This window comes from Euphorbia lathyris, chromosome 9 (assembly GCF_963576675.1).
Source record: "Euphorbia lathyris chromosome 9, ddEupLath1.1, whole genome shotgun sequence".
NCBI classification, from domain to species: Eukaryota; Viridiplantae; Streptophyta; class Magnoliopsida; order Malpighiales; family Euphorbiaceae; genus Euphorbia; species Euphorbia lathyris.
In genome coordinates this window covers 448528-467053 of record NC_088918.1, presented here as the reverse complement: position 1 = coordinate 467053, position 18526 = coordinate 448528, and the positions used below count along the sequence as shown (strand labels likewise).

Sequence of the window (18526 nt, the reverse complement as noted above, 5' to 3'; positions counted from 1 at the left end):
CAGAGCTTACGTACGGATGGCGGCTTACAAACAGCGCATCACTGCATATCATGATAGAAGTACCAAGGTAGTGGATCTCCAGAAAGGAGATATGGTGCTTCGCAAGGCAGACAAAATCCAATCCCATGAGGGCAAAGGGAAATTGGGGATCAACTGGACAGGACCCTATCTCATAGTGGAAAAGATCGGATCCGCCACTTTCAGATTGCAGGACATGGACGGGCGTACCTTGCCCAGAACTTGGAATCTACAGAATCTGAAGAAGTATTTCTCCAAGGATTAGTTCGCAATGTACAGGTCTTGAGTACTCTTTTTCCTTTAATAAGCTTTTTTCCCATGTGGTTTTTCTTATTAAAGGTTTTAATGAGGCTCACATATAAGATCTATTAAGATGTAATCTTTCTCTTATTAATAAATGAAGTTGTTTCCAAATTCATGTGTCATTTATGTTTTCGCTTTTAGTACAAAGCAATATAAATATTCCTTGATGCAAGTTGAGGGGGGTACCTACCAAATTGGTTCATTTTTTACCCTTAATTGGTCACCATGCATTAAATTGGTTCATTTTTTAGCATCTTCTGGTACATACGAGTTAGAACATCCCTTGGACGCAAGGTTTTTACACTCTTAAGCACGACGCTTCTCATAAAGAAGGTCTCATTACAAGTCCTACGGGCGGATCCCCTTCACCTCAAAGATAGGTCGCAAGTTGATTCCTTGGGCAAAGCTTTACTTCCTGCAGAAGGAATAGAACAGCTTATCTAAACCTTCACAAAGGTTCATTTATTAGGTATGGCTGATCACCTACTCTATCACACATTCTATAAACTTTGCGCTAAATTAATGTGCTTTAAACATTATAAAATTGTACTGTTTATACATTAAGGCAAGCAAAAAAGTTATACATCTAGGACTATTTCTCCTTCTGGATTCTTCTCTCCAGATACACTTGCAATGCAGTTGTCTACTCTAGGCTCAGATGCCCCACCTTCAGGCAGAACAGTTACATCCGCCTCAACGCCTTCCGGCGGAACAGTTGCATCTGCTTCGAATCCTTCTGGCTCAATTCAGCATTCTTCTGGGAAATTTCATCCTCCATCCTGGCAAGAGCGGCCCTCTTTAGTCCAATTTCTGTTTCCTTCTCTGCAAGGGTAGCTGCGGCGAGTGAGGCCTCCTTCTCCAAGCTTTCAATCGTGGCCTTATCCGCCACATTTTGGATAATCTCCGTTTCAACGGCTCGAAGCCGGGAGTACATCTGTCACAAGCCATATCTCATTAGATTATCATTTCCTCTAATAGAGAATTTCATACCAACAAATGCTAACTTACCTCCAACAGATCCGCCTTGGATCGTTGTATATGAATAGCAGCAGGAACACGGCTCTGCTTCTTTTGAATAGCCTTTAGTTCGCTCATTTTTTCATCAACAACATTGATTATCTGCTCGTTCTTGAAAGTCTCAAGTGTTCCATATTTGGCAGTCCAATTTGCACCCTGGACGGGGCCTACTACCTGCACGAAAAAGGAGAGTTAGAATTTGGGCATATCAAAGACAAATAAATCAAACAGGATTACCTGTTCTTCTACCGCAGCTTTCGAAGGGGTGGATTTCTGGGCATCCGCCATGAGCTTAGAAGAAGCAGTCTTGTGCTTCTTAGGCACAGGAACCTCAAGCTCAACTGCTGGGCATTTCCCAGTGTCCTTTTTAGGACCAGCCTCCTTCAAAGGAGCATTCATCACTGGTTGCCCAGATCTGGAGATCAGCCTTATGAGGCTCTCTTTGAGATACGCCCGGCCGGCTGAAGAATGGCGTTCCGCCTGGAGAATATCCTTTGTGGTCCTTAGGATAATATCACAATGTTATCAGAGTGTATCGATTTCTTTACCACTACGCAAAGCGATGGCCTGAACCGTCTCCTCACATGAAGCGATCGCTTCTCGGCATTCTCTGTCTTCCTGTCTGATTACGGCGATCTGTCTGCTTAATGCGTTGCAGATTGCTTCAGTGGCAGTGAGGCGGGTAGAGATGTCCTCCAATAATGCCAGTATCTCCTCCGAGCGCTGTTCTCGCCTGTCAAAAAGATCAGAGTTAGAGGGAGAATATGGGAAGTTATCCGCGGGAGTCATATATAACTCGGGCGGGTATCGTGTATGTTCCCGATAATCGTAAGTTGGGGGTTCAGAATTATACCTTTGATGACTACCCAAGTGACTTACATTCTCACCTCTAGGCACATGACATACCTCACCGTGGCGATTCTGACCGTACTGTGGGCGGGGTGACGCCCTTGGTTGGTTCTTGCGGCCGTAAGAGGTCACAAGGAGATCCATTTTCTCGTTGAGTTCTGCCATGGACGGTTTTGGAAGTCTGTTATCCATAACCGCTAAAATAGAGTTCCTACAAGTATACAAATATTACAATCCTATAAATCGTGTGATATGGTAATATGTTCACAAAGTTATAGAAGATATGAACAAGTATAGATGGTATAAACAGTTGATATAGATATAAACGAATGCCTAAACTAACAATTCGACCTTTGGTTCGATATTGCAAAAGAAATAAATCCTCGGCAACGGCGCCAAAAACTAAATGCGTCCTCACCTAACTCGAGATGAGAACTCACTAAGGGATAAGTGTACCCCGTCGTTATCAAGTAATAAATTTCTGGTTTAAGTCCAGGTTATCGTCCACAGGATTTATTTCTGCAAGTATCAAGCTACTTGGTTTAGGTGTTATCTAGGCTTAGGGGGGTTTGAGTTGGTTTTGTTTAAATTAATCTACTCCTAGGTTGAATTATACTATTCCTAGCTAAGTTATCTAATTCTAACTACGTTACTCTACCCCTAATTAAGTTAAACTACTCCTAAGTGATCTTTTACCAATGCAATTATCTAAAGGAACGTGAAGGGATACGATGATAATGGAAATAGATTGCTTAAACAATTGAATTAAAACCTAAGTCACTTATGTCCGAGGCGATTAACCCGACCTATCCTCCTAAAGTCCCTAGTTCGTGATTCCCTTGTGAGGCCGAAACTAGCTCTAAGGCTCAGCAATTTGGGCTTAATCTTCTATAGGGTCGTCAATCCTATAGGCACTGACTAGGTCAGATTCAGCTCGCAATATGTGCCAACTTGATTTTGGGATTATCGAATGAGTTAATCCAATCAGACAAAGCGTAAGACAAAGGTTAAAACATTAACACAATTGAATGAACAAAAACTTATTATATATATCAAAGATGGAGAACATTGTCACGAAGTTACAATAAGCCTAAGATTCATAACATGTATCAGAGGATAAACAGATTATAAAAGAAGAAAAATCCCTTTCAGGGAACCTGTCTACCAATGCAGGCGTCTTCCTAGGACTTAAGGATGGAGCTTGAGCAATCCTCGGTGAACGGAGCTTCGGAGGTGTCGTCAATGGAGGTTTGAAGGTTATGGAGGAGGTGGAGAGGATTTCTCAAGGTGAAGGGTTAAAAAATTGCAAAAATAAAAGATGTTTAATTTACAATGGGAAAATCCTATTTATAGCCGCGTATCGGGCCTAATTTTGACCTATTTTCGTATCCTTATCGGTGCAGGAAGTCGTGGGGTCCATCGTGGCTTCGTGGGGGCGGAATTGGTCTTTTTGGCCAATTCCCGCAGGTCTGCTCGTCGAGCAGGAGGGTCTGCTCGCCGAGCAGGAGGGTCTGCTCGCCGCGAGCAGGCAAGTGCCTACTCGGCGAGCGGCTTTGCCCGCCGAGGCTCCGCGAACTGCCGAATGTCCAGAAACTTCGATTTCTTCGCCCGAACTTCCCTGCGCATGCACGAAACTCCAAAAAACATTAGTGCAAAGGGCTAAATTGACCCGCCAATCGCTCATTTTGGACAAACGCTTCATTTGGTGCGACTTTTGACGGATCAATTCGCCATGAAAGATAACGGAATTGTAATATGCATGCCTTTTTGGCCGTGTTTGCCTTAATTGGTCATAAAATTAGCCTAAACGACGAAAAGTAAATAAAACATTCCCAATTTGTAACTAACTCACGCAAAAGCATTAAAATGCGAGGATTGCTCGCTTATTAACTAAATAACACTAAAAACCGTCCTAAAACCATACCCAAAGATAGGGGTTTTTGACCCCTATCAACAACCCGGAGGCCCATGCAAGGAAGTATCAGATGTTGCTCAGTCTTAACTGTGTTAGTGAGGTGGTTTTGTGCAGGATGTTTATCACTACCTTGGACGGTCCAGCATATGATTGGTTCCAATCTTTGCCACCAGGATCCATCGACAGTTGGGATCAATTAAGTAGGGAGTTCTGTGCTAAATTTGCCGGATGTATTCCTCCAGTAATCAAATCACGCAAGCTTTTTGAATTAAAACAGAAAGCGAATGAACCTCTTCGGGAGTACGTAGATAACTTCAACAAATTGTGCATACGCATTGTTGATGTGGATGTCTCCATAGCAGCGGAGGCCTTAGCAAAAAATACCACGTGTAAAAGCTTGCAGGAAGATTTGATTCAGAAAAAACCCCGCAATATGGCCGACTTAATTGCGCGATGCCAAGCTTTTATGGAGGTAGATGACATTCGCCGAGAGTCATTGTCTCCTGCTCAAAAAGCCAAAGGCGAATCCCATAGTCGTGATCGCGAGAAGGACAAGCATCGGGATTCCTCCTCTAGAAATCGGCGAAGAGGCTCTCGAAACAAATCGGCATTTGTTCCATCATTCACTCCTCTCAATGCCTCTACAAGCGAAATACTCATGTGGATCGAGAACAGCCAGCACAAGCGGAGCATTTCATACCCCGATCCAAAACGGGGGGAGTATACTAATACTGGCAGAAATCCCAAAAATTATTGCAAATATCACAGGAAAAATGGCCATGACACAGACGCGTGCTGGGAGTTAGCCAGGGAGATAGAAATGCTTATTGAGAGAGGAAAGTTGGACCGATTCGTTCAGGGTGATGGTAAGAAAGGAGACGGTGATAGATCCAAAGATGATCCAAAGAAAAAGGCAAAAGGGACTATCAATGTCATAGCAGGCGGACCTGGGTATCAACCTGTGCTGAAGAAAGCAAAAACCATGGCTCTGGATAGAGCATCGCTTAATCGTCCGTTTGCGGATATTGGTCCAGAGGTCCCTCCTCATGCAGATGCCTTCGTCATTACTATGATGATAGAAGGCTGGAAACTGAAAAGAGTAATGATAGACACATGAAGTTCTTGCAATGTCATCACAAGAGGAGCCTTTGCTAAACTTATGGTTGACCCAATCCAGGTGGAAACCACCGTGGTAGACATCCTGGGAGTGACAGGACATACCATCCAAACAAAAGGCCAGGTAACATTAGATTGTGAACTAACAGATGAAGATCAGGTCTGGAAGGGCGATCTGGAATTTTCTATCCTGGACGGTCAGTTAGCCTACAATATTATCCTAGGACGACCTTTCATCTCTGAAGTGGCTGCCCTTATCTCCATACGCCACTTAGCTCTTTACATCCCTACGGCCAAGGGAGGTGTAATGATCAGAGGAAACCAGAAGGTGGCTCAGGAGACGTACACGACATCATTAGCAATTCGCCCACAGTCTCAAGGAGATAATGAAGAAGACCTTGTGACAATGGCCTTGGGCGAAATAGAAATGTACCTTTTGGTGGATGAAAAACAGGTGCGAATGGGAAAAGGACTCAGAGGGGAAATTAAGGAAGCAATCACCAAGGTTCTCCATGATGCAGAGGGTGTCTTTGCTTGGAAGGATGAAATTCTCCCCGGAATTAGTCCAGATATAATCACTCACAAACTGAACATCGACACGATGCAACTCCAAGTGCTCAGAAACGGAGAACACATGGCCCTGAAAGATAGAGGGTGATTGAAGAAGAGATCGCCAAGCTTAAACGGGCGGATGCAATTGAAGAGGTATTGTATACCCAGGGGCTGGCGAACGTAGTTCTCGTTAAAAAAGCGGGCGGATCGTATCGTATGTGCATTGACTTCACATACCTCAATAAGGCTTGTCCCAAAGACAACTATCCTTTGCCATGCATTGATATCCTTGTGGATGGGACCGCAGGGCACGCCATGTACTCTTTTACTGATGTAAAGTCGAGTTATCATCAAATTCCCATGGAGCCTTCGGATAGAATTAAAACTTCCTTTGTAACCCATCAAGCTACATATTGTTTCAAGGCAATGCCCTTCGGGCTGAAAAATGCAAGGGCTACCTACCAGCGGATGATGAACAAAATATTCGCGGATAACAAAGGTGATAACTTCTCCGTCTATGTAGATGACATGATCATCAAAAGTACCACTATGGAGAAGCATGCAGAAGATGTAAGGGAGGTACTGGGCGTACTCCAGCGCCATAACATCAAGTTAAATCCAGAAAAATGTACCTTTGGTGCCACATATGGAAAGTTCTTAGGGTACATGATTAGCCAGAAGGGAGTAAGCCCCAATCCTGATAAAATTAAAGTTGTACTCGAGATGCAAGCACCGCAGAACGTAAGGGAGGTACAACACCTTAATGGGCGAATAATAGCCTTGGGCAGGTTCATTTCTTGTTTGGCACGCAGATGTCAGCCCTTCTATGAGGTCATCAAGAAGCAAAATGCATTCGAATCGAACAAGGATTGCAAACAAGCCTTCGAAGGGATCAAACGGTTCCTCACAGAACCACCCTTGATGAGTCGACCATTAAAAGGTGAGAATCTTTATATGTACGTTTCGGTTACTGACAAATCCATATGTACAGTCATGATAAGGGAGGAAGATGGTCAGCAGTATCCAATTTATTATGTGAGCAAAGTATTGAAGGATGCTGAAACTAGATATTCCAAATTAGACAAAATGGCTTTAGCCGTTGTCACCACCGCCATCCGCCTCAGGCCCTATTTTCAAGCTCATACTGTTATAGTTCGGACACATATACCCATGAGAAAAGTGCTGCAGAAACCAGACACCTCAGGGCGATTGATGGAGTGGGCAATCCGCCTAGGAGAGTTTGACGTACGGTACGAGGGCCGATCAGCTTTGAAAAGTCAAGTCTTGGCAGACTTCGTGAATGAATTCGCTGACGAGGGGGTGAGCCTCCCAAAAGTTCAAGTTGAAGAATGGACGATGTATATGGATGGGGCTTCCTCATCAGAAGGAGCAGGAATTGAAATTGTAATCAAAGGTCCTCAATATATAAAGCTACGATATGCAGCCAAATTGGATTTTCTGGCGACTAACAATGCAGCGGAGTATGAGGCTTTAATATTGGGGCTACGCCTGCTAAAAGAGATTACCCCAGAACGGATCGTGATCTATAGTGACTCCAAATTGATGGTTAATCAAGTAATAAAAAATTACGAGGTAAAAGACGATGTTTTGGCCAAATACGTCATTGAAGTAAAAAAACTACTGGATCACCTGGAGGCCAAGGACACCAAATGGGAGTTAGTTCATGTACCCAGAGGATCAAATACTGAAGCGAATCACCTAGATAAAATGGCTTGCAGTGAGGACAACTGGGCGGATCCACAATGTCCTTTCGAGATCAAAGCAGCTCCCGCATTTGTCTCAGAGGAGATAGCCTTCATCACAATGGGAGAAGATGATTGGAGGTCAGTCATTTGCCAGTACCTATTGAATGGAACATTACCAACAGACCAAGAAGAGGCTCGGCGGATAGTCAGAAAGGCGGCCTATTTCTCAGTCATTAATGACTACCTTTACATAAAATCTTTTAGCCACCCTTGGTTAAAATGCATTTTGCCAGAAGTGGGACAAAAGGTCCTTAAAGAGCTGCACGAAGGAGTATGCGGAGCACACGAGGCATCCGCCTCCATAGTAAAGAAATCTCGATTAGCAGGGTTCTATTGGCCTACGGCCGAGCTTGACGCACAAAAGTTGGTAGAAACTTGCCATAACTGTCAAATACATGCAAATGAATCACATACCGCCCATCATCTCCAGAGACCAATCGTTGAGGGTAGACCCTTCGCCATCTGGGGAATAGACATTGTCGGACCATTTCCAACCACACGTAAACAGAGGAGATATGTGGTAGTGGCAGTAAATCATTTCACCAAATGGGTAGAGGCAGAAGTAGTATCATCTATTACAGCAGAAAGAATGGTGGAGTTTGTTAAAGACAATATTGTGGGAAGGTATGGTGTTCCACACACCATCATCTCTGATAATGGAACATAATTCAATTGTGTGGAGTTCAAAACTTTCTGCGAGAAATTGGACATTCTGAACAGATTCGCTTCTGTTTATTATCCACAATCCAACGGTATGACCGAGGTCACGAATCTGACAATCGTGAAAGGAATAAAGAAAAGACTGGGTGAACATGACAAAAAATGGGCGGACCAGTTGATGAGTGTCTTGTGGGCGTATCGCACTACTCCTCGAACGGCTACGGGTGAAACACCCTTCGCCCTGTCTCATGGCGTAGAAGCTGTCATCCCTGTTGAAATACAGGTCCCAAGTGACAGAGTTGCATTTTATTGTGTAGATGAGAACCATCAGAGATTGCGAGAAAGTCTTGATCAAGTGGAAGATAAGAGAGACAAAGCATATGTCCGTATGGCGGCATATAAATAGCGCATCGCAGCTTATCATGATAAAAACGCCAAGCTTGTGGATCTAAATGAAGGAGATCTAGTGCTCCGCAAGGAATCCAATCCCATGAGGGAAAGGGAAAGTTGGGGATCAATTGGACAGGTCCATACCGTATAGAAGAGAAGATTGGATCCGCCACTTTCAAAATACAAGATATGGAAGGACGTACACTGCCGTGAACTTGGAATCTCCAAAATCTTAAGAAATACATTGCCAAAGAGTAAAATGCAAAACTAAGTCTTGAGTACTCTTTTTCCTTTAATAAAGCTTTTTTTCCATGAAGTTTTCTTGTTAAAGGTTTTAATGAGACTCACATATAAGACTTACTGACTGTAAAGATATGAATCTCCTATCAATAAATGAGCATGTTTCATTATTTGTACTCTTTTTTAAGATTTTATCGCGGCAATATAAATATTCCAGTCTTAAAAAGGGAGGGGGCATCCAACCGCTTCCCACATTGAAAAAGCACTACTTTTTCTCCTCCAAAGATGGAGTAAAGTCCCAAGGGCAGATCCGCCCTTGGATGATCGCCACTCAATAAACGGGTTAAAACATTCCTTGGATGCAAGGTTTTTACACTCTCTAATACTCTTCCTAAAGAAGGGTTCCAAAAAGTCCTAAAGGCGGATCACTTCACCTCAAAGATAGGTAGCAAGTTCGATCCCCAAGGCAGCTTTACTTCCTCTAAAAGGAATAAAACAGCTTCTAAACCTTCACAAAGGTTCACACACTGGAGTATGACTGGCCACCTATTCCAAATCACCTTCTACAAAACTTATAAATTTACTCACTTACGCAAAACGTAAAAGTAAAAAGATAAGTGCACATAAGGATTATAAAACAATCGTACTATTTACAAAAAAAACAAACAAATAAGTTAAGCACCAGCAGGGGTATCCTCTTCAACGTTCTTCGCCCCAGACACACTCGCTTGGGAGTTGTCCATCTCCACAACTGGGGATACACCTGCTGGCGGGACTTCTTTTTCCACCGATGACACTCCTTCAGCAGGAACAGTGCCATCAGTCACTAGCTCTTCATTCACATTTGGCGAACTGGTTGAAATATTGCCTTCTTCCGCGGATCTCTTCATCAACTTTTGGACACGGGTGCGAAGGAAACCTCTAAGGTCCTCCACCTTGTCAAGCTTCCGAACTTCATCTGGTTCTGGAACATTGAATTCAGGATCCGCAAAATCCAGGTCAGGATACGCCACCTCGATGTACGCCATAAGTAGCTCACCATAGTAGTAAGCTTGCTCTCCAGCCATGAATTCCGCAGCGTTTAAGGCACTTTGATGCTCCTTTTTGTCCGCCTCAATCTTCTCCTTCAGTTGCTTTATCTCGGCATCCTTTTGGGCAATGGAGGATGTGGCGGATACAACTTCTTTCTCCAGCCTCGCTATGGTGGCCTTATCCGCCACCCCTTGAAGAAGCTCAGATTCCATAGCACGAATCCGAGCATACATCTATCAAGGAAGAAAACGATTTTATCAAAACATTATTCTATCGAAATTCAGACCCTCTTTGGCAAAAAGACTAACCGTAAGCAGCTCCGTCTTCGCCCTTTGCGCATGGGTGGATCCAGGAATCTGGTTCTGCTGGCTCTGAACCAAACCCAGCTGACCGAAGGCCTCATCCAAGTCATTAATGACATCCTCGTTCGCAAACGATCCCTGGACACCATACTTGGTGGACTAGTATCTGCCTAGGTCAGGCTTCGCCATCTGTGCAAGAAGCATGAAGGTCAAAATTTCGAATCAAAACATAATAAAGATAAAAGGAATATAAAAGCAATAATTACTTGTTCCATCTCCATTGTAGGAGAAGCGGACCTCAAGGCATCCGCCATCAACTTCGATGCAGGGGGTTTTCTTTTTCTCAAAGGCGGATCAGCAGCTGAATCCACTAGTCGCTTCCCAGTATACATTTGGGAACCCGCAGCTCGCCCTTTCTTGAGAGCCTCATCTTCCTTCCGCTTACTGCGCTTTTCTGCAAGAGCGTGATTGGCCTTAGTTACATCCCTGCCAAAAGAAAACAATAAAGCAATTAAGGTTCAAAGAAGAAACCAAGTTACCTTGATCAAATTGGGCAATCTTTGAGTAAATAAACTTGTCCTCCTCACGGTGGATTAAAGGGATATCGTTCATCATGAAGTCTAAGGCATCGGCGTATGACCATGCGCCCACTTTAACACCCATCAGGGTCTCCGCTGTAACTTCATCACTTTTCGTCAAAATACGCATATCGCCCGTCATGTGTAAAGGCATGAGGTTCCAGTATGATGGAAAACCCAGTGGTTCGCCCTCCTTTATCTTCACGAAGAAGAACTTCTCATCCCAGCAATGGACGTTGGACATCTTGCCATAAAACGGAACATACGATCCAAACTTGGCAAACGTATAGAAAGACTCGGAGGTTCGTTTCGTTGGCTTATGGAAAGCTCGAAAGATACGTGGCGTACACACTACCGCTAAGTTGGAAGCGAGATAACAATCTAAAGCTACATCTAGCCAGCCGTTTGGATGTAATTGACACACGGTAATATCAAAATATGCAAGGATGTCCGCCATCATCTTTGGAAGAGGCAATTGAAAACCTCTTTCAAAGTGACTATAATATACAGTCAGGAAATCGTTTGGCGGACTAGCGGGACGATGACGTGCCTCTGCCAGTTGAGTTTCATAATTGGATATCCAAGGGAAGCGGTTCGCCAGATCCGCTAGATCAGCGACACTCATACGAGACGAAGTGGAATCTGCCCGAGGTGCCTTCTTCCTAAAAGGGGCAGATGAAGAGGCATCCATCCCAGAAATTCTCCTAAAACTACTCGAACGAGTTTGACCTCTATTACACGCCGAGTTGTGCAACTCAGCTAAATCAGCACTATTTGTATGTTCAGAAGAAAAAGAAATTTCCAACGAAGAAGAAGAAGAAGTCCAACTAAATGCAACGTCGGAAGGGGAGGTCAAATTAAACAGTTCAATAGTTGCTTCGGAAGACGAAAAGAAACTTCTAAACATTCAGAAATAGACGGAAATAGAGCAAGAAAGATACACTTACATGAATAAACTTCGAAGAAATCCGAAAACTCTGAAAAAGCTCTGAGCAAGAAAGGAGAGTGAAAATAGAGAAGAAAAGAACAAATGGAAGAAGAAAAGGAAAAGGAAGGGAAAGAAGACGTTGTCCACTTCCCTCGAGCGGCGCGCCAATGATACGTGTCATTCATCGTATCGCATTAAACAGAGCATTCATTTAATGCTGGTAATCATGACGGCACAAGGAAACTCAAAAGCCCTAAAGGACTTTTAGGAACTTCGGGAGGGCTTCTGATAATATTCTGATATTATCCCGAGGTCCGAAAATGATATTATCCTCAAGAAACGCCGCGTATTGACTGAACACAACGTACCAAAGAGATCTGATGGGCTGATCCCCAAAAGTTACGCCACACGAGTTCCACGGGCGAATCTCTAAGGCAAATCTCATTGGACAACGCGATTCGCCATTATAACAGTCAAACCAATTCGGCAGTAAAAGCCATTAAATGAGCTATCAATTAGCTAAACGACCACTTTAAAGAGAGTCCATAACTCGCCATTAATGAAGCATTAATAGAACCGAGGAGTTAAAACTTCATAACTATATATATAGCCTACATCTAAGGCTATCAAGGGTACACACATTCGATGCTCTCTATTTCCCTTGTCAATTCAGTTTATTCTCCAATTCTTTACTGACTTTGGCATCGGAGCTTCCCCCCGTCGAACCCAACGACGCCCCCACATGTACAAAAGATTTTCGGAATTTCTCCACTTGTTATCAACCTTCTGTTTTGGAAATTTTATTGACTGGTCAGCACCCCAATGCTGAGCATGCCAACACACCTTTGTGGTGTGTCCTCTCTTTCCACAGAAGTCACATTGGACATTCCGCTGAGGATTGCTTCTCTGCTGACTCGTACGTTTGTACTGAGTGTTCAGAGGAATATTTCTTTTATTCGGAACCTTAAGTTGGTTCTGAATAGATGTGATGTCCTTTCTCAGTTTCTTAGAATCTGATTGGACCTCAGTGACAAACTTGTGCATAGTTTCAACGTTGCTATGCAAAAGTGAATTGTCTTGAAGGAGATATCGAAGGTCACTCAGCTTGACCTCTTCTACCTCATCACATTGCCTGCTGAGTGCTTTAACCTTTTTGTTAGTCTTTTTAACAAGGGTATAAAGATCACTCAGGGCATTAATCATTTCATTCCTGAGTAGAGGCAGTGATATTACCTCATTGGATTGTTCCTCATTGTCAGATGCAATGGATTGGTCAGTATGCTCAGAAGTACACGGCTCAGCAAGTTCATCTGCCATGAAACAGATCTTTGCTGACTCAGTGGCCTCAGCTTCTGAAGATGATGAAGACTCATCACTGTCACTCCAGGTTGCCACCATAGCCTTCTTGCCGCTCTTATTGTCCTTTCTCAGGTTAGGACAGCTTGACTTGATATGGCCAGTTTGATGACATTCAAAGCAAGTGATAGGCTTTGAGTTGTCCTTCTTGTACTTGCTGTCACTAGAGTCAGCTTTGTACTTATCAAACTTCTTATAAGGCTTCTTAGAATATTTGTCATTCTTTCTGAACAACCTTTTCATCTTTCTTGTGAACATAGTCATCTCCTCGTCGTTTGATGAACTCCCATCAGTGGAGTCGGCTTTCATGACAAGAGACTTTTGTTTCTTGTCTTCAGACTTTTCTTTCTCCTTCACCTCAAAGTTTTTCATTGAGATCTCATGGGTCAGCAGTGAGCCGATGAGTTCATCATACTTGTAGGTGGTTAGATCCTGAGCTTCTTCAACAGCGGTCTTCTTTGCTTGCCAGTCTTTAGGGAGACTTCTGAGAATATTTTTGACTTTCTTCCTCAGTGAAGATTTTTCCAAGTCTCTTGAGCTCATTTATGATGTTTGTAAATCTTGCATTCATGTCTGAAATGCCCTCATCATTGTTCATTTCGAACAGCTCGTACAATCTCATATGTTGGTTCACTTTGGACTCCTTTACTTTATTGGTTCCCTCGTAAGTGACTTCCAGCTTCTTCCAGATCTCTTGCGCCGACTCACAACCTGAAATTTTATTATATTCTGCAGCATCGAGCGCACAGTGAAGCATATTAATAGCCGAAGCGTGATTTTGAAGCTTCTTGAGATCATCCTCTGTCCATTTGGCCTCAGCTTTTACAACTGTTTGGCCAGCCACAACTTCGGCAGGTACAAATGGGCCTTGGACTATAGATAGCCAGGCACTCATATTTGTAGCCTGAATGAAATTTTTCATCTTATTCTTCCAAAAGGTATAGTTAGACTCGAAGAATAGGGGAGGGCGAGTAATGGGCAACCCCTCAGGCGATATCTGAGTTGTTTGGTTTCCTGGGAGAAACCGAGTGCTGTTTTCGCCCATAGTGGGGATCAGCTCAAGGTGGTTAAACCTTTTACAGTGAGCTTATAAAGCTCTGATACCACTTGTTGGTCCCTTATAATGTTACAAGTATAGTTCCAATGGGGGTTAGGAACTATTCTAATTTTTTTTGTTAGGGCAGACTTCTTTTCCTTAGGAAAAAAGGTTTTAACAGCAAGATACTGGCTTAGTCAACTGGTGACTAGGTCAGTTTCTTAGCTTGAGTCAGGAGATAGCACTTTGAGTCTATTCCTGAGCTCAGATGTTCAATGCGCACAACTCAGCTTGACCTCTTGACTTGGTCAGTTTTTGGTTATTTAAGCAAACTATAAATATAAGGAGTTCAAGGTAAGAAATACGTTACTCAGCAGATTTATCCAGGTTCAGCCTCTAAACCTACGTCCTGTCCCCGGAACACGTTCCGAGCTTTCGAATTCTCTACTGAACTCTTTAAAGGTAGAGCCTCAAACCTTTTACAATCTTAGCAACTGAGTATAACAAGAGTACCTTCCTCTATACCTCTACTCAATCCTAATCTCTCGCTGAGTACTATAACCGAGTACTCAGCCTCTCCTTTCTAATCTCTAGAAATGATAAATGTTTGTCCTAAACAATGATTGCTAAGACACCTTAGATGATTGAATAATCACTCTAGACTTTTACACAAAAGATATGAAATTTAGTGTAAGGCTGCTTTGCTTTTTCTTGCAGAACTTTGCGTAGAGATTTGGTCAGCGTAATGGCTTTATCAAGTTCTGTATGTAATGAAGCTTCTGATGGCATTATTTATAGAGACGTCTGGACATTAGTCATTTCGAATTTCGAAATAACCGTTGGAGACAAATGGCTTCCTGTCGTTGTCACTCAGCCTTTGCTCAGTCCTCTCAGCCAATCAGATTCATGCATCTTCTGTCTTCGGTCAGTGCTGAGCAGCTTTTAGTCAGTCCGGCAGAATGTCTCTCCATTTGTGGTAATGTCAACTAGACAGCTTTATGTGTCTTCTACACTTTACCCAAAGTAGAAATATTTTGTCTGGAAGTTGTTCTTGCTCAGCTGCTGTCTTGTACTATTTGTCGAATCAACTCAGCAGCTTCGTTCCGAAGTTATCTACGTGGATCTTCTCGATCCTTCCTCCGCGGAGCTGAGTTTTCTTTTACACAACGGCAGCGTTCTGATCACGCGGACCGAGTGGTATTGGTCTGTTTGACTTTGGGCTTTGACTTCCATATTTAGGCTTGGGCCTTTTAATCTATAGTCTTATAAGCAATTTAACTCAACATTGAACAAACATTAGTGTAATAAATCAAAGCATTTAAACTGTCACACCCAACTCAAAACGGCATCAGGTATGCAAGAAGTATAGGATAGCGAACACCTTTCGGTCTGAAACACGAATCTATTTTCTAATAGATAAAAATTTATTTGGACGACCTAAAGTTTTATCAATTATTTGGCTTAGACTTGATAATTCTATCAAGCTTCCTACGTATCCCGAACGTCTTTTAATAATTAAACCGAGAATCAAAACCACGTAGTTCTACTCAATTTTTAAGGGAACCATTTTCTTCCCACACACAAATCATTATATTTTACTAATAATTCAATAAAATTATATAATTATCAAATTATTTCATCAACGAATCATAATTAAGTTATGACGTCCAACCTTAAAAGGCATCGAGTACCACTATGAGACAACATAACAAAACATACGAGTATTCAGTAACGGCCCATGACTTCTTAAATATGAATATATATATATATATATATATATATATATATATCACTCCATAACCATTACTTCGATAAAATTAGCTCAATAAAATTATCTCAGAACTTATTACGTTCTTAATACAAAATTATTCATGGTATATCTAACTACATATGATTCTTTCTCCTGATTACTTATTAATTGAATGATGTAGATGATTTATTTTTCATTTTAGCCTTGCGTGTATATGTATATATATTAAATTTAAACTATACATTTTATCAAATAATTCTATAGCCTTAATCATCTATTAAATGAGTTCTGAATGGTATGATTACCATGTATTTTGTTATTATTATTATTGTTACTATTATTTATTCTTTCATTTATAGAATTGATTAATGTCATGTAATTAACTAAAACTAAACTTACTCTAGTGCATAAACTCTTTTTATACCGAACAAATCCAATTCAAAGTCCAACACGTCTCTTTTTACCAAACGAATCCATCTCACAATCTAAAATAGCTCTTCTATGAAGAAACCCGATTCAAAACCGACTCAATGTCTTAAATTACCCCCTTTCTACCAAAGGAATCTGACTGAAACGTCCAACGGAACTCTTTTACAAAAAAAAAAAAAAAATCATTTTTACTTTACAAATCAAACTAAAACATCTAATACAACTATCTTTACTAAACGAATATTTTTATCAATTTTTACCAAGCAAATCTATTCAAACGTCCAACTCGACTTTTTTTTTTTACCCAGACGAACCATTTTTACCAAATGAGTTGTTTTTACCGAACAAATTATTTTTAGCAAACAGATCCAACACAAACGTCTAACAATACTGTTTTTACCCCCAAACAACTCGTTCTTACCAAACGAATTAACCCAAATCTAACACGAATCTTTTACCAAACTAACGGTTTTCTCTTTTTTTTTTTTTCACAAAACGGATAACATGGTCCTCTTTTTACCGAACAAAGAAACCACGTCCCTAATCTGAAATAAAAACCCACAAAATCAATACAGGAGGTTAGCTTCCTCCTTTCAAGTTTAGTCCAAACCCAACCGAACAACTGTAGGGACATGCGATCTGAGTTTGAAGAACTCAGGGAATAACAATATGTATACATCTGTAAGTAAAATCTCAGACAGAACAGAAAAATAAAATGAAACATGAAGGAAGTCGATTTACCCTCGAAATTGTCGTGCATGTACAAATCACATCATTAGGAATTGCGAGAAAAAGCTAACGATAGCCATATACTCTTGAAAGACTTTGGACCTCCGGTAAAAACAACAGGAAGCATAAATCGGATTGCATGTCAAGATCCGACCAAGGGAGATTGAAACCATACCAAACTAGGAGAAATAACTTCATCTAACTGAAACCAAGAGCACCCCACAGCGAATCGGAATGCAATCAATGAGAAATGGAGATAGGTGAGTTCATCTCATCGGCGACCATGAATGGAATAAGAGAAACGAACCATCAAAGCTTTTATTTACTTCCAATTGAAAGAAAAGTGAGGAAGGAATTGAATCCCCAGAGAAGCAATCGAGAGAGAGAAGTGAGGAAGAAAAGTGAAGGGTTTTTCCCTAATTAATTAGATTATCTCCCCCAACCCCTTCTCCTGATTTAATTAAATACATTCTAGCACCTTCTATTACCAATTATAAATTTTCCATTAAATTCTAACATATTTATTACAAATTACTTATTCCAATTTAATTAATTTCCACACCTTTTACTACGAATTTAGCTTAGAGTTAGGACTTGTGGAATTTACAAAATTTCAATTTAACTCCTAATACTTTTAATTCACATAATTACACCTCATTTATCACATTTTTATCCGTAATTGTTATTTATTACTTTAATTATAAAAATTCACTATATATAACCGATCTCGATTTTTATAAAAAATATAAAAATTAGTCCGACAATTTTATCTCGAGTCTAATCAAATTAAATGATGTTTTCGAACTGTTATTCCGAAAAATTAATTCAAATTGATATGCAAATTTTCTTTGATTTTAATCATATACTTAAAATACTATCTATTGAAATCAACTTTCATAAAATAATAATAATAATTAGTCACGGACGTGACATAAACTTAGTGTGTTTATAGAATATTTAATTATACTTAAATAATTTTGTCAAATAAAAATCATGTGGAAAGGTGTTTCAACAGTACGGGGATACGGGAATAATTTTTTTTATATATTTATATATACTGTATATTTATGTATATATATTTTATTTGAGAGTTACATGGGGCCCATATAAGTTTTATTACGTTTTTGATCCATTGACCTTACTAATAAAAAATATGATAATCGTATTAGTATGAAATATATTCCAATAAATACTCTATGTATTTATCTCTACTACTAAACTTTATCTTTGTAATTAGTTCACTTTAAATAGGACTCTACTTGATAAAAGTACATGAGGCCCAGATTAAAAAAAACGGGGCCCAGAATAAAGGATCTAGGCCCAATTTCTTTTTTAAAATGGTGCCCAACCTATTAGGGCTGGCACCTTCTTCTTCGTTTACATCTCAATGAATATGATGAAAACATACAGCGCTGCAGAACTTCATCCTCACCGGCGCAGACCTTCTTCCTCAGCGGCGGCGGCAGACCTTTAGAGCTTGTCGTATCCGAGAGTTCCCTTACGAATCCGACACGAATTTCGTACCCCGATCCGTGTCGTGTCGACACCGGTACAGCGGCA

The 18526-nt window shown here is 41.1% G+C and overlaps 1 protein-coding gene across 1 annotated transcript; it reads right to left on the bottom strand.

Annotated features, from left to right (window-relative positions):
• Positions 1–841: 841 nt before the first annotated feature.
• On the bottom strand, positions 842–17390 carry LOC136206517 (uncharacterized). Its single transcript, XM_065997592.1, has 4 exons — positions 16979–17390; positions 1576–2398; positions 1330–1512; positions 842–1255 (listed from the first exon to the last, which is right to left on the bottom strand). The coding sequence occupies exons 2-4, from the start codon at positions 1735–1737 to the stop codon at positions 1004–1006; spliced, it is 597 nt and encodes a 198-aa protein (XP_065853664.1). The 5' UTR covers positions 1738–2398; positions 16979–17390; the 3' UTR covers positions 842–1003.
• Between the last annotated feature and the right edge of the window lie 1136 nt (positions 17391–18526).